The 16,646-nt window shown below is 37.2% G+C and overlaps 1 protein-coding gene across 1 annotated transcript in view; it reads left to right on the top strand.

The window, feature by feature from the left end:
• Nucleotides 1–438: 438 nt before the first annotated feature.
• The window catches only part of LOC127426735 (protein bicaudal C homolog 1-like), a 159,269-nt gene continuing 143,061 nt past the window's right edge, over nucleotides 439–16,646 (top strand). Inside the window, exon 1 of the mRNA XM_051673721.1 lies at nucleotides 439–747. Within this exon, the coding sequence (XP_051529681.1) occupies nucleotides 555–747 (193 nt within the window). The 5' untranslated portion in view covers nucleotides 439–554. The remainder of the gene's footprint in view (nucleotides 748–16,646) is intronic.

The raw sequence follows: 16,646 nt of genomic DNA on the forward strand, positions 1-16,646 counted from the left end.
GAAGATAATAACATTAACAAAATATTAAAGTAAGGAAAATTCAAAGGGGAAATAACTGACGCAATAAACAACTATTACAATAGACATCCCTCTTTTATAACTTTATAAAGGAGGTGGGAGGATAGGTTGAATTTCCAGACCTGCTGTTTTGAAAACACACTGGCTGTGTCTCAAAACCTAGTGAGCTGCATACTACTTAGACAGCCACTTTGTGGATTACAAGTGCGTGCAACATTTCTGGACATCTAAAGCAGAGCTGAATCAGAACAAATATGCAGCACGCTCATATAGTGGCCAATAATGCTGTCTAGGTAGACAGCTCACTAATTTCACTAATACAGCCCGCATCCATCCACCCATGACCGTCTGGCTCATATTGAGCAAAGGGCGGTGCTCTACATCTGCCTGCCCTCACTTTATCACTCGTGGTCAGGGTAAGTAACAGAGAGCCCGTGGCCGCGATGACTCGCGCTCACCCTCCGCGGGAATGTGTCTGATCTGAGGGCGCGTGCGTGCGTGGCGTTGCGGAGAGTCGGCGGTGCTCTGTGAAAGTCATGGCCGCTCAGTGTGAACCCTTAAGCGGATACTTACAGCAGTCTGATCCGGGCTCCAACAGCGAGCGTAGCACTGATTCCCCTCTGCCCGTGTCTGAGGATGACTCCATTGGACCCACGGCGACTCCGGACCCCGAGTGGACCGAGGAGAGGTTTCGAGTGGACCGCAAAAAACTAGAGATCATGTTATTAGGTAAAACCGTTATTTCCATGACATCGATTAGCCTACCAGTTTCTTTGAAGAAAGAACACTTTAAGTAAAAGTTTACAGTTAATAATTGTCCTGTTCAGTTGAAAACACTTAAGTAACGCACTGTGTAATGCATTGCCTTCAGCATGTGTAGGGTTGAGCCATTTGTTGTGTTCCTCTTCTCTATTGTTCAACACCTTTGATCCTTAATCATATTTTCAAGTGTATGATTATTTTTCCATACTTATTTTGCTTTCAGATTTTATGAGAATTGCTTGGGGAAGGAACATACAAGTATTTTATATAAACAGTGTGAAACAAATGTGATGAAATATTGTAGCAGCCCACACTTTGAAAAGTCATTAAGGCTCCATCTTTCAGTTTGCAATAACATAGATGACTGTATCAGCAATACTGAGAGAGCTTTCAGCTTTTGAGAAATGTTCATTAAGACACAAAGTCTAGCCTATGTTTAAAAGTAAATCTTTAAACTATAGCAACAACAGATTAAAAAGGGGTGATTATTGGAGTTTTATTTAGCCATTTCTTTTATTATTTATTTATTTATTTATTTTACATCTGTAATCTTTCCTTTACCGCTGGAAAATTATTTAAACATTGGATACATCTTTCCATGGGCGTAGATTCCGGGGGGTGGGGGGAGTGGGGGGGATAAGGGGTAAGGGTAACCCCCCCCCAATACCCCCAATAATAAAAACAAGCAAGTACAACCCCCCCCCCCAACAATATTTATACCATTATCAATGGAAACATGTAAATGCTTCACGCTGAAACCCTCACCAATGTTCAAGCCAAATCTACACCCTTGCATTTTTCCACAACTTAAAAGTAACATCTTAATGTAAAGTGTGTATGTAATTGTATATTTTGTCTTTGGCCCCCTTGATTTTTAAGATCAGTTAATTGTACTGCCAGTTTGTCCTTTTCCTGATGTAGGTATTGTAAGAGTAATAATAGGACTGGATAACCCACTCTTGATACAAAACATGTCCAGTGTTATCAGGTAGTAACTCGACCAATAGGGGGCAGTGTTACAGCATCTCTGCTTTTGACATCAGTCTGAAATGATTGTTGGGTTTTCCTCAACTTCTTAAAGTTCTACAGTGTAGTTTTAGGACAGGTGGCTGTTCTTCATACATGTCTCAGAAAAGTTTAAGGATAAATTGAAAGGAATGCTTCATTGTGGATAATGAACCCATGGTTTGGTGCACATTTATAGTAGAACCATACTACAGTACATACTGAACAGTACTTCACGCTGCATACTATTTAAAAAAAAAAAAAAAAATGGTAAGTGAAACAGTAGGCATTATTCCACAAGCATTTCAAAAAGTAGTATGCTACAATGTCATAACATTTCCTCATCATATTGGATATGAGTAAAATAAAGGGATAGTTTACCCAAAAATGAAAATTCTCTCATCATTACTCACCGTCATGCCATCCCAGATGTGTATGACTTACTTTATTCTGCAGAACACAATCAAAGATTTTTATATATAAAAAAAATTCTGCTCTGTAGGTCCATACAATGCAAGTGAATGGTGGCCAGAACTGTGAAGGTCCAAAAAGCACATAAAGGCAGCATATAAGTAATCCATACAACTCCAGTGGTATAATCCATATCTTTGTGCATATCGCCACCTACTGGGCAGGGAGGAGAATTTATAGTAAAAAAGGACTTAAATATTGATCTGTTTCTCACCCACACTTATCATATCGCTTCAGACGACATTGATTAAACCACTGGAGTCGTATGGATTACTTTTATGCTGCCATTATGTGCTTTTAGAGCTTTGAAGTTTTGGTCACCGTTCACTTGCATTGCAAGGACCAACAGAGCTGAGATATTCTAAAAATCTTTTAGAAGAAAGGAAGTCCTACACATCTTGCATAGATGGCATGAGGGTGAGTAAATGATGAGAGAATTTTCATTTTGGGGGGAACTATCCCTACAGTATGGACATTTTTGTAAAAAAAAAAAAAAAAAAAAAAATTATTATTAAATTTTTTGTCTTAACATTTGGCGGTCCAATTAAATAAACAATGCGTCCCAAACTGCACACTTCTGCACTATTCTATGTCATTTTGTAGTGTAAGTAGTGTGAGTAGTAGTCACCTAAACACTGTAGTTAACACTGAAAATACAACAAAAAGAAGTGTACTATGAGTACCTAGATGATGCACAACGGAGTGTGGAATGTTGGACACTTCATGCACATAGCGCTTGCGGCTTGCCGCACGTAGCAAAAGGGGCGGTGTTACCAGGCTTCATTGCTGGTCTAACAAACCAATTGTAAATCATGGAGAATGTAGCAACTAGCAAAACTTCAGTGAAGAAAGCACCTTACAAATGTAAGTTAAATGCTTTACCATCACCCCATGCTGTGTGAATATGGACATTGTTTGAGATGCAAGTGTTGAGAATGCGTCCATCTAGTAAAAAACATTAAGTGTTCCATTTGGGATGATACTACACTTTTTAAAATTCATACACTACATGGCTGAGTGCATAGTGTATATTGTAAGTGCATTGTGTATAGTGTGTTATCTGGGATGCAGTCAAAAAAGAAACTTCTGTAATTACTTCCAGTTCATTATCACACTGGAAATGGAAAGTCAAAACAAGTGCATTACGTTGATTGAGGCATATACATATTTCCATATTTCCACACTGCAATCTGCATTCTGCAGATTTTGGCAAATAGGTAGTCTATGGATACTGCAGACAAAGTAAAAGTGGGATGTTAGTGTGCTATTCCATTAACATTTACAGAATTTACATTCACATTATTTTATGCAAGTAAAAATCCACATATTTATCACAAAATTAAAAAAGTAAAAATGTGTATAGAACATGGGGTTATAAATACACAAAAGAGGGGGAAAAAATAAAAAACTAGCAATCAAAGTGAGCCCTCTATGGTGTCTTAATCCCGCCACTGAATAAAATAAAGCCGCAGTTGCATGAAATAAAGTCACAATTGGGAGAAATAAACAAAGAACTTCATACCTCATAATTAAGAGAAATGAAGTCATAATTAATTCGCAAAAATTGTAATTGTGAGAAAGAAAAAAATACTTTGTCTTGTAATTGCGTGCAATAAAATCGGAATTGCGAGAAATGAATAAAGATTTTATATCTTGCAATTGCAAGAAAAAAGTCCCAATTACATCCCAAAAGTTGTTATTACAAGAAAAAAATATTTTATTCCTTGCGATTTTGTGCAATAATGTAGTAATTATTGCAATTGCAAGACATAAAGTTACAATTAAGTCACAAAAGTCAGAATTGCAAGAAATAAGGTTGCAATTGCTTGAAAGTCACAACTGCGTGCAATATAGTCACTATTGTGAGAAATAAATACTGTAAATACTTTATATCTTGCAATATAATAATATTGCATGCAGTAAAGTCGCAACTGTGAGAAATAAATAAGGACTATATCTTGCAGTTGCAAGTTATAAATTCACAATTGTGAAAAATAAAGTCACAATTAAGCCACAAAAGAAGCTTTTGCGAGAAATAGATAAATATTTTATATCTCGCAATTGCGACTGTATTGCACGCAGTTGCGAAAAATAAAGTTAGAGTTAAGTCACAAAAGTCGCGGTTGCGTGAAAAAAAGTCATATTTGCAAGAAATAAGTAAATACATTAAATTGTGAGATACAAATTCAGAATTACCTCTTTTATTTTTTATTCCGTGGCGCAATCCATCTTCCATAGTTCCCAGAGTGGTGCATTATAAATGAACATGAATAGGATAAAATACATTTTACAAACAATAAAGAGGCTTTTAGCAACTTTAAATCACATTCTGACTTTTCATTGACTGAAGAAAACATTCAAACGTATCGACAAAACTGTATAAATGTATTTTTGGCTGTATCCCTTTTGACCTTTAATGGACTTATCAAGCAGTTATTAATTTGGACAGGAGCTCCTCTTCCACGATGGCTCTATAGGGATGGTAAAACATTTTGATGCTGTCTGTTGTAATACTTTGGACATGTCAGGTCATGCATTCCATGTTATTTCCTCATGGGCTTGAGTTAATTTGGAATGGGACATAATTGTCCTACGCACACAGAGTCACCAGGTTCAGTTCACCACAGCAATCCTTCCCATTGAGGTCATTCATCATCACTTCATGGGACTTTTAGACTATTTGATCAACCTGCTTGTTGCCGAAAAGCTATTAGGATTCTTCTGGAAGACGTACAGAGGAGTTTATGTAAATTACGAGTTCTCTTTGCCAAACCAAATGGAATGGGCATTACTCAGTTAGATACATTTAAGTCTAGTCATAAAACTGGATAGCTGTGAGCACACACATGAAGTGACCTTGTATTACATATTCAAAGCAATCATGCGAGTGATGGATCTGAAGTTGGATTAGTCAGACAGTGAATACAAGATTTGTAATGCACTTGCCTTGTTAGAAAAAGTACTTTGTGTTTTACGTTGAAACTTCTGGCTCTTTTACCACTTTAAATTTTTTTGGGTTTAATTTTTGGGTGAACTATCCCTTTAATAGGCATCTGTTAAAGAAGAACCTGAAGTCTGTTTATGTTAAGAGCGAGAGAGTCCACTTGATTCATTTTTTTCTCCATTGTCAAATAATTTACCGTTCCAAGCACAGCCGTCACAATAGCTGGGAGAGGAGAAAATTGCCTCATCTCTGCATGTTTTCAGAAATGTTAACATCACAAGTATCTCAAGACCTCTCTCATGAATGTTATTGTACATCTTGGATGTGAACATACATTCATCATTTCATTTTATAACTAATTTAGCTGGCTCACATGGAGGAAGTACACTGTCATTTTGGAAATTTTTAGAATTGCTAGTGAATCACAAAGTATGTCCGGATTTATTTTCTGTTCCAGATGTATATTAATCATTTAATCTGGGTAGATAATGTGGACCAGAAATGGGTTTATCGAGAAGATTGATTGGAGTGGACCTAGAAGAATTGGGACTTTTCGCCCTGTTCCTCACACAATGCTATCTTATGACACCAAAACACTTTTCCTATAGCGCATCTTGTAAGGCGATACATTTTAACATTTGCATTACATAACCAACTACATTTACAAGCTTGTTCAAGCACGATCCAATTGCGTGGTAGCTCAACTGTTAAAGCATTGCACTTGTGATGCAAAGGACCGGGGTACGAGTCCTGAAGAGCATGCGAGTTGACACATGATAGTGTCATTGAAGCACCTAAAATGCATTTTTCATCACACATTTGCTTTTAATGATACTATCGTTGAGGTTTCGGTATAAGGTAGGTTGGTACGTTTTGTTGGTTTTAAATTCGATAGAGAATTAACCTTAAAAATCTCATCTTTTTGAGAAAGGATTAAACTACTGTGAGTTGAGTTTCCAGTGTGCTTTGTTTGCCTTCGAAGGGTGCTTTTATTTATTTATAATATAAAAAGCATTATTTCTTGGGAAAAATAATAAATAGTGGTTATGCCACTGAACCGATTCAATTGCTTTTTTTTATACATCAGGATACAACCCCGATTCCAAAACAGTAGGGACAATATGCAAAATGGCAAAAAAAAGAGTGATTTGTAGGGATGCACCGATCCGATACCTGGATCGGTATCGGCTCCGATACTTACGTTTTTAAACAGATCGGGTATCGGTCCGACGAGCCGATCCAAATCCGATACTGTGTGTTAGTCATGTTTGTTACTGTCAAGCTCAAAAAATGACATAAAAGAACCATTAAAACACAATTAAAGTAGTTCATATGACTCGTGCATTTTATTCAAAGCCACTTGAAGACGTGCAATAGCTCTCTGAATCACAAAAGGCTGTGTTTAATAAGTAAATATATAAAATGCACGCGCTGCTCTGTTTACACACACGCACGCACAATATTTGAGCGCTACTCAAGAATAACATCTCAGATGTAGATGTTCAATAGTTCGGTTCACTTATAATATGCAATTAGAATGGCACTGGAGGTGCTTTTTTACCAGAATTTGAATAAGCGAATTAAACTACTGTGAACTTGCCTACAAACAGACACACACAGGACTTTGACAATTTCAGAATGTCAAAATAAAAGCGTGAGGGTTTAAAAGTTAAAGGTGTCACGTAGGCAGAGATATGAACTCAGTAGCAGAGTTTATTGAACAGATGATTGAAAAAGTGGTATCGGTGCATCCCTAGTGATTTATATACAGACAAGGTAATTCATTTTTTATCTAATCAACTGCATTGCTTTTTTTCTGATATTCGTGTCTGCAACACATTCTAAAAAAGTTGAGACGGGAAATTTAGGAATAAGAACATTCTGAAGAGTTGAAATAACAAGGTGATGTGAAACAGGTGTGGCAGTCGTGTTATAGTATATAAGGAGCCTCCAAGAAAAGCCTATTCCTTCAAGAGTAAGGATGGGTCGAGGCTCTGCAATTTGTCAGCAGATGCGTCAGCAAATAATCCAGCATTTTGAGAACAAATTGGAAGGATATTGGGCATTTCACCATCTACAGTGCGCAATATAGTTAAAAGATTCAAGAAATCCGGCCAAATCTTGATGCATAAAGGGCAAGGCTGAAAATCACTAAATGTGTGTGATCTCCGATCCCTCAAACATCACTGTCTTAAAAATCGTCATGCGTCTGTAATGGATATCATGACATGGGTTCGGGAATACTTTGATAAACCTTTGTTAGTCAGCACTATTCACCATCCACAGATGCAAGTTAAGGCTTTACTATGCAAAGCAGAAGCCATACATCAGCACTGTCCTGAAGCGTCACCAACTTCTCTGGGCTCCCTCTCATCTAAGATGGAAAGTAGAACAGTGGAACCTTGTTTTTTGGTCCGATGAGTTCACATTTTAAATAGCTTTTGGAAAAAACAGCCTTCGTGTTCTCCAGGCAAAAGAGGAAATGGACCATCCAAGCTGTTATCAGTGTCAGGTCCAAAAGCCAGTGTCTGTCATGGAATGGGAGTTAGAGTTGCATGGTTTACCAATACTAACAAATTATCGCGATACCAAAAAAAATTTAAATGGTATGATATCATCTTGTTGCTAATTTCGGTACCATATTACAGTATGCTGTCATTACCAGAATGATATGAGATGTGACAGTTTTGAGATTAATTCAATGACAATTTGAAAATAAAATAAAAAACCTCTGGATATGGCCAAGTGTGATCATTAAACAGCAGAAGGATGTAATTTAATTAAATAATATACAGTCACATATGCTGCATAATGAACAAGAGGTGCCGCTCTGCTCTGTCATCTGCTTCACACACACACGTGCATGCATGGTCACATTCACAAATGCAGCACACACTACTGATGCTTAATTTTTATGCAGTGTGTTTAGAGTATAAACGGCTGTTAACACTTTAATGAACTCCTGTGGTGCAGCTCGGAGATTTCAGCTCGAGAGTCACGACTGGATTATTCCAGCATTAAGGGAAGCCTGATATAACTAACCCATCAAAACAGGAAGAACTCAAAGGTCTGTCAAAATAAAAGTCCAGCTTAAATGAAAGCTCTATTCAACTGGATGCGTGAAATTGAAGACAGAAAAATAGAACTACTGTATAAAAATTTAATATTCAAAAGGTAGCAATAATACAATTATGTAGTGCAAAATTCAGCAATGAAGGCCCCGTACAATTCTGCAGCTGAAGACCTGCATAATGGATGAATGAGGGAAAATTCTGCTTGCTATGTAACATTTTGTAGTGATGAGAGGCAAGGGATCTAAACACATGCTTTGTTTAATTGAAACAAAGAAGAAGGAGATACAATCATCTTGGAGCAATAGCCTACAAAGAACTAAATATACACATTTAACATTACATCTAAACATTCACACATAAGGAACACAAGAACTGACAAAGGAGAATGGAAGTGAGGGCATATACACTATCGGTCAAAAGTTTTGAAACACTTGACTGAAATGTTTCTCATGATCTTAAAAATCTTTTGATCTGAAGGCATATGCTTAAATGTTTGAAATTAGTTTTGTAGACAAAAATATAATTGTGCCACCATATTCATTTATTTCATTATGAAACTAAAATTTAATAAAAATAAAAAAAAAAAGTTTTTGGAATTGATGACTTGGACCAAATAATAAAGAAAAGCAGCCAATAAGTGCCCAACATAGATGGGAACTCCTTCAATACTGTTTAAAAAGCACCCCAGGGTGATACCTCAAGAAGTTGGTTGAGAAAATGTCAAGAGTACATGTCTGCAAATTCTAGGCAAAGGTTGACTACTTTGAAGATGCTAAAATATAACACAGTTTTGATTTATTTTGGATTTTGTTTAGTCACAACATAATTCCCATAGTTCCATTTCTGTTATTCCATAGTTTTGATGACTTTACTGTTATTCTAAAATGTGAAGAAAAATTATAATAAAGAATAAGTGTTTCAAAACTTTAGACTGGTAGTGTATACACACAGAGAAATAAACGAGCTAAATAGCTAACACATGTGAAACAATGGTGGAAGGTAATAATGAAATAATAAACTCTTACCTGGCAAGATATCAAAATAAGAGTCTCAGATGATGTCAACATAAAAGTCTCTGGAACTGAAAACGAAGGATGGTGACAAACTGTGACATGCTAATCTTCACAAACTTGTGTCTTCAGTGCCCAAACCCTTGATAAGTGTAATTAGAAGAAATGGTGATGTTGCATTTCAGAAGTAAACACTCATCTGATTTGAAAGGAATGTATATTTAAAAAATAAATAAATAAATAAATAAAAAAAGTGCAACATCAAAAAATTTGTTATTGTGTTGCTTTCAATATAGCACAGGCTGAATAGAATTTACAATTCACTCCTATTTTTTTTATTATATTTTTCCACCTTTTTTGGAATTGGGGTTGTATTTCTTGTAAAATATCCCACTTTTGTTTACCCTGAGACTACAGTAAATAGCAATGACTTGTGGAAATAAGGGCCACAAGTGAGTGAGATGAACTTAGACTGGTACCAGTAAATCTAAGCAGGGGTGGATCTAGAATTTTTTGGGGGGGTGGCAAAGGGGTGGCATGCAGACTATGAGGGGTGGCAACACCAAGCAAGCGCCCATGCGTAGTTCTTATGGATTACGGTACCAAGCTTCATTGCAAAAAGTACTAGTTCATTAATTGGAGTCACTATCAAATTACAAATGTCCATGAATTTGCAATACAACTGTATTTCCACAGGAACCGCATATCCCATGTTATTCTGCTGATAAAGTCCTGTTGGAAATCACCTTTGTAACAGCTGAAATAATAATCCATTTTAAAGTGAAGATTTACACAAAGTTAGGTCTAAATACAAATAAATTGTACAGAAAATTGTACTGTGGGGGACAGTGCTGCAAAACTCATGTATATTAATTATGTAATGCACAGTAAAAGATTCTTTTAAATGAACTGTTTTGATCAACAGCCATTCTTAATGACAGATTCAAGCACCCAAATAAATATTTCACATAATATTGTAATTTCATTTCTACATCTGCCACTATCAGTCCTGGGATTTTGTTAGTCAGTAGATGAATACATAGATCAGCACTTTGATTAATAACATGACTGATTGATCTAGTGGTAACTTTTTGCCTTTAGTTTTTAGAGGTTTTGGATTCTAATTTGCCCAAATATAAATTTTAATTTTAATAAAACAAGATTGGATCTGTACATCAGTGGATGAGTGTTTAAAAATAAAAAGCAATAAAAGATGCGAGAGGGGAGACAAGAGTGGTGGAGACACAGACACATTTATTGACAGTTCTGTATATGAAAGAACAGCAAACTCCGAAATTCAGACAGCAACAACCACAAACTCTCAGCTCCTGCAGCGGGAACCCAGAAAAAAAAAATAAAAAATATGCGCCTGAGCGCCCTTGAACGAGATGACACAGTTCATGAACAACCGTCTCCCATAGCACAACCCAGCCATGAAACACTCTTTATATAGGGAGGAAATACACTGCGCACCAGTGTGCCCCATCAACAATCAGCTCACCTGGTTACCTCACACCTGAGAGTGATTAAGAGAGAAAAAAGACAACACACACACACACAAACAATATAGCCGAGAAGGCCATCACAATGGGGGACACGGAAAAGAGCGTGAGCTGCGGCAAATCTGCTGACACTAAACGACAGCCGCAACAAACACTTATCCTAACATTCAAAATAACACATTCCAGCGCCAGATCGCCTGTCAAAACACACATAGATGAACTAGAAACTCCTACTCAAGAACTGGAGATGTTTCATCTGGATTATACACATACCTGACGAAAGCAATTTCAGAAAGTGTTGAGGACATGTCTAAACCCAAAACTGACAGCGATGAATCTAATTATCATTCAGTGAATACTTGGAAACAACTGAGAAATTCATCTTTTACCTCTTTTTTTCCCACATATTTGTCAATGTGGTCATTGTTGTTGAGAAAATAAGCTCATCAACCCGCGAGAGCCCAAACACTGTACACGCACTGCAATAGTAGGTAGGCGATTGGTCAATGCTGTGATTGGCTGCTGCTGTAAACAGTCATGGGACTGGTTGCTGCTTTAATCAATCACGCTATGGGTCTGTAGTCATTTGTGCGTTTGGTGAGAGTTTGGCCAGTTTGACATGAATAAACCCCTACACAATGTCAAAATCAATGATAATATACTTGATAAATGATAAAAATATAATATAATTTGTATTTGATACATTTGAATACTTATGCTGGGGTGGCAGATGGGTTGGCAATGCTTTTTCTTAGGGTGGCATTTGCCACCCCATGCCACCCCGGTAGATCCGCCCCTGAATCTAAGTTCAGGTTGTGCTGTAGGAATGCAATGGTGAATTTTGTAACCCTCTCAATGAGTCAGTGACTGTATATTTTGGAGATTTGTATATTTTTTATTTTTTTATTTCTTGTCTAGATAGTATCTGCACAATTAAGGAGGTAAACTCCCAGTCTACATTTACTCATTAAGGTTTTTCCACTATTTCAAAACCCTGGACTGTTTTGTATAATGTGTCGTAGAAAAGATGAAAACAGTTTCTCTACCCAAATCTTGGCAAAGAGATCCCTCGCTAAAGAAATTCCCAAACAAGTTTACAGTACAGCTCACAGAGTCAACGCCTTTGATCGCTGTAATTCTCACTCAGGCACCGGAAAAAACACACACCAGTCAAACAGTACTTTGTTGTGATCTGAAGATGTCCAAACAGAGAGGGATTAAATGGCTTGTTTAACAAGTATAACTCTACCACAGATGGGTTTGATCCTTTCCAAAGAGCCCAAATAAAAATATGTCGCTGTGGGCTGATTATTTTGGAAAACACTTAGCTTTTTATTAAGTGTTTATGATGGAACAAACATGACAAACTCAAGGAAGCTGGTACTGCCTACCAAAGCACTTAAACACATGGGTCAATGACGTAAAATAAAATCAAGGTTTCATTAAATGCTGAAATTCTTGAAAAAAATAAATAAAATGTAGGCATGAGAAGTGCAGAAAAAGCTTTTATTAATATTTCTTAAAATAATAGTCTGTGAAACCATTTTGTTTTAAAATATTATTATTTGAAAAAAATATGAGATTTTCATGAAAAGGCACATTTTGTTCAGGTCATATTGAGTAACACTGAGAAAACATTTTGATATTCTTGAATATAATTTTTATTATATGTGAAAAAAATATTTTTACATTGAAAATATGTTTGAAAACTTGTTTTGAAATTAATGATTAAGTTGTGTATATTCAATTTATTCAAGGTGCAAGAAAAGTATTTAAATACCCTTTTTTTCCCAATTTGGAATGCCCAATTCCCAATGTGCTTTTAAGTCATCGTGGTCATGTAGTGATTTGCTTCAATCCGGGTGGCAGAGGACGAATCCCAGTTGCCTCTGTGTCTGAGATCGTCGACCTGCACATCTTATCATGTGGCTTGTTGAGCGCGTTGCCAAGGAGACACAGTGCGTGTGGAGGCTTCACACCATCCACCGCAGCAACCACACTCAACTCACCATGCGCCCCACCGAGAACGAACCACATTATAGCGATCACGAGGAGGTTACCCCATGTGACTCTACCCTCCCTAGCAACCAGGCCAATTTGGTTGCTTAGGAGACCTGGCTGGAGTCACTCAGCATGCCCTGGTATTCAAACTAGCGAACACCAGGGGTGGTAGCCAGCATCTTTACCACTGAGCTACCCAGGCCCCCTGAAATACCCTTTTCTTAATGGTTACACCAAATTTAATTTTTAAGGCATTAAATTATTATAATTTGTTTGTAGAAAATGTTTTAAATGTTTTTCAAAAATGTATGAAAATAAACATGAACACAGATTACATATCTACGATCTTGAGATGTGTGTTTTAAACTAGATTTTTAAAAGATTTCTAATTTTTATCACCTTGGACAACCTTAATTGATTTATTTTTAAATTATTTGGAATGCCCAATTTCCAATGTGCTCTAAGTCCTTGTGGTGGCATAGTGACTTGCCTTAATCTGGGTGGCAGAGGACAAACCTCAGTTGCCTCTGCATCTGAGACTGTCAATCCACGCATTTTATCACGTGGCTTGTTGAGTGCGTTACTGCGGAGACCTAGCGTGTGTGGAGGCTTCACGCTATTCTCTGCAGCATCCATGCACAACTCACCACACACCCCACCGAGAGTGAGAACCACATTATAGCGACCACATTTAGGTTAATCCAACATGACTCTACCCACCCTAGCAACCAGGCCAATTGGTTGCTTAGGAAGCCTGACTTGATTCACTCAGCATGCCCTGGATTTGAACTTGTGACTCCAGGTGTGGTACCAGGCGTCTTTACTTGCTGAGCTACCCAGGCCCCTGGACAACCTTATTTGTCATTGACCCATTTGGTAAAATAGCCACTTTTATCAGATTGAACCATTTTAATAGATATAATCTATATCACTCTAATTTGTACACCATCTTGGATGTTCCCACTGAGCATGAATGCGATGCTGCTTAAGAATTTACGCCGAAAAAAGGTATCTTTGGCCACGTCCACACTAATACGTTTTCGGCTGAAAACATCATTGTTTTCTAAAGAATGCCGTACTATAGCACATTTTCGAAAGTTTCCATTTTCAGTGGAGGAAAACGCAGTTTCAGTGTAGATGAGAGACATAATCTTTCAAAAACATTGCATTTTCTAGCAAAAAATATATTAGTGTGGATGTGGCCTTTGAAGGCAGCATAATTCCTTTTGAAGCAGCCATCTCGTCTAGAGTGTGCTTTTGATGTTTTAAAATACTACCTAAGTAGACAGCTCCCTAAATTAAGGAACATTGCCTATGTGTTCTGTTTTAGTAAATTACTAATACCAGTTTAATAATCTGAGATATAGAACTTGCCTTCTATTTGTAGAAATATAAAGAGTACTTCATACAGTTGCTTGTGTGTCAAGTGTACTTTGGCTAACTGTGTTCTGAGTATGTTTGTGTGCGTGCGTCGCCAAGGCCTGGTTAAAAAGTTCATCTTTTTGTTGTCTGTTGAATGAAAATATAGAGACAGGAAGTGAGTTGTGAGGAATGTGCTTGGGGCTAACTGTCCACTGGATTGAGGCCTAGAGAAACACTTTTCTCTGTAGCTTTCAGAGGGTAAATGTGGCATTCTCCTCAAGAACTACTGAGTCGAATCGCTGCTGCTTTAACTTTGACTTCACCGTTGAATGAGCCGTAATTTGGCCTGCCTGTTTGAGCATATTGTCCGATCCAGCAGAAAAAGCTCAGTTGGCACATATAGAAAACCTAATACAATCCTAAAGGCCAATAAATGTTGGAAACAGTGGAAATCAGTCTGTGAAAGGTGGTAGAATCCAGTATGTTGGGAGCATTTAGGAAGCCCTGGCTTGTGTTGGTCGGGTATGAGGGACCCCTGAAAGCTGGTGGGCGGAAGAGTCCTTGTGCTCACAGCACATAATTCACTGCAGCTGTTGGAGAGTCTCTGTGTTTTAAAAAAATGCTGCGGCGGACCAGAGACTTTGTTTTGACAAGGAAAAGAATGAGCCATTACACTGCAGCTACTAACTCAAATCATTAGAGTTGAAAACAAAATGGTTGTTTTTCAGTGTAATCATCAAACCCAAAAATGTGGTACATCTAGGGACATGGCATTGTCACGTTTTCATTTGTTTAGAAGCATGGCTTTTATATTGAAAATTGAATTAGAGTGCAGGCCAAATGTCATGAGGCCACATTGAAAGTCTCATCCTGATGTCATAAAAATTACACAATTGTGGCAACATTTTTGCAAAATGATATTATCAAATTAAATCAAATCACTTTATTGTCACACAGCCATACACACAAGTGCAATAGTGTGTGAAATTCTTGGGTGCAGTTCCGAGCAACATAGCAGTCGTGACAGTGATGAGACATATACCAATTTACAATAACATCAGATTAACACAACACAATTTAAAGTCTAATATACACATAATTACACACAATATACAAATAATAACATACACTGTACAGTATACAATACACACAATATAGAATACACATTATACAATAAAAAAAAATAGTATATACAGTATATATAAAATGTACAGTAGGTTGTATTGTACTGTATTGACATTCAGGCTGTCGGTTGATAGTCAGTTGTTAAGAGAGAATATAATATAATAATAATATAATTTATGACAGTCCGGTGTGAGATATAAGAGTAAGAGTGCTGTGCAATGCTGATGTATTTTGATCGTGGGAGATCAAGAGTTCAGAAGTCTGATTGCTTGGGGGAAGAAGCTGTCATGAAGTCAGCTGGTGCGGGTCCTGATGCTGCGATACCGCCTGCCTGATGGTAGCAGTGAGAACAGCCCATGGCTCGGGTGGCTGGAGTCTCTGATGATCCTCTGAGCTTTTTTCACACACCGCCTGGTGTATATGTCCTGGAGGGAGGGAAGCTCACCTCCGAAGATGTGTCTGGCAGCCTCCGATAATGTGTCTGATGTGTCTATTATGTGGTTCATTACAAGTTTTGTTGCAGTTCCGAGGTGACGTACACTGTCTGGTGCTAAAAGCGAGTTAGATTTTCTCCTAAACAGATGAGTTTTTAAAATTAATCGAGTTTTAAATGAACAAAATCTACCTCCCGACCCCAACCTTAAAGCTTAAACTTACTGATAGTGTCAAACAAGAAATTTGAGATGGAAAACACAATTGCTGTAGCAACTGCATCTTTTTGTGGTGCTTCTATGACACTTCTGACTGTCGGCTCTTCTGGATTCGTGCCCCGGTCCAATTTATTAGTTGAGCTACTGTGCAATTTAATTGCACTGAAATAAGCTTATTAATGTAGTTGGTTATGTAATGCATATGTTAAAATGTATCACCTTACAAGTCATGTTCTATAGTAAAAGTGTTTAGATGTCATAAGATAGCATTGTGTGAGCAACATGGCGAAAAATAAGTATTTATGAAATGATAATCTGTAGTTTAACTCGGAATTTGTGTGAAAGTGAATGAAAGTCACTGATGTTGTAGCACCTCTAGTGTTCATTTCACCATGTAGGTATAGTAACCTTTCTATGTGACCAGTTTGTAAAATCTTGATTTTGTTTTCTTTTGGTTGTCGAAACATTTTACTTTCATTTAAAGCTGAAAATAATGAGAACGTTTTAGAATTCTGAAATTTTTTTTTTTTTTGTTTTGCAGTATTTCTAGGTCTCTAATTGAATGTAAGCACATTTGTGATATTGATCACTGTACAAAAGGTCAGATTTCTTTAAGATGCTCTTTGAAACATAAATCTGCTGGATAACATGATCATCAGGTTTTGCAAAACTTCTCGAGTGCATACTGTCATCAAAGAAAAAGGGGGACATACCAAATACTA

This window comes from Myxocyprinus asiaticus, chromosome 36 (assembly GCF_019703515.2).
Source record: "Myxocyprinus asiaticus isolate MX2 ecotype Aquarium Trade chromosome 36, UBuf_Myxa_2, whole genome shotgun sequence".
NCBI lineage: Eukaryota > Metazoa > Chordata > Actinopteri > Cypriniformes > Catostomidae > Myxocyprinus > Myxocyprinus asiaticus.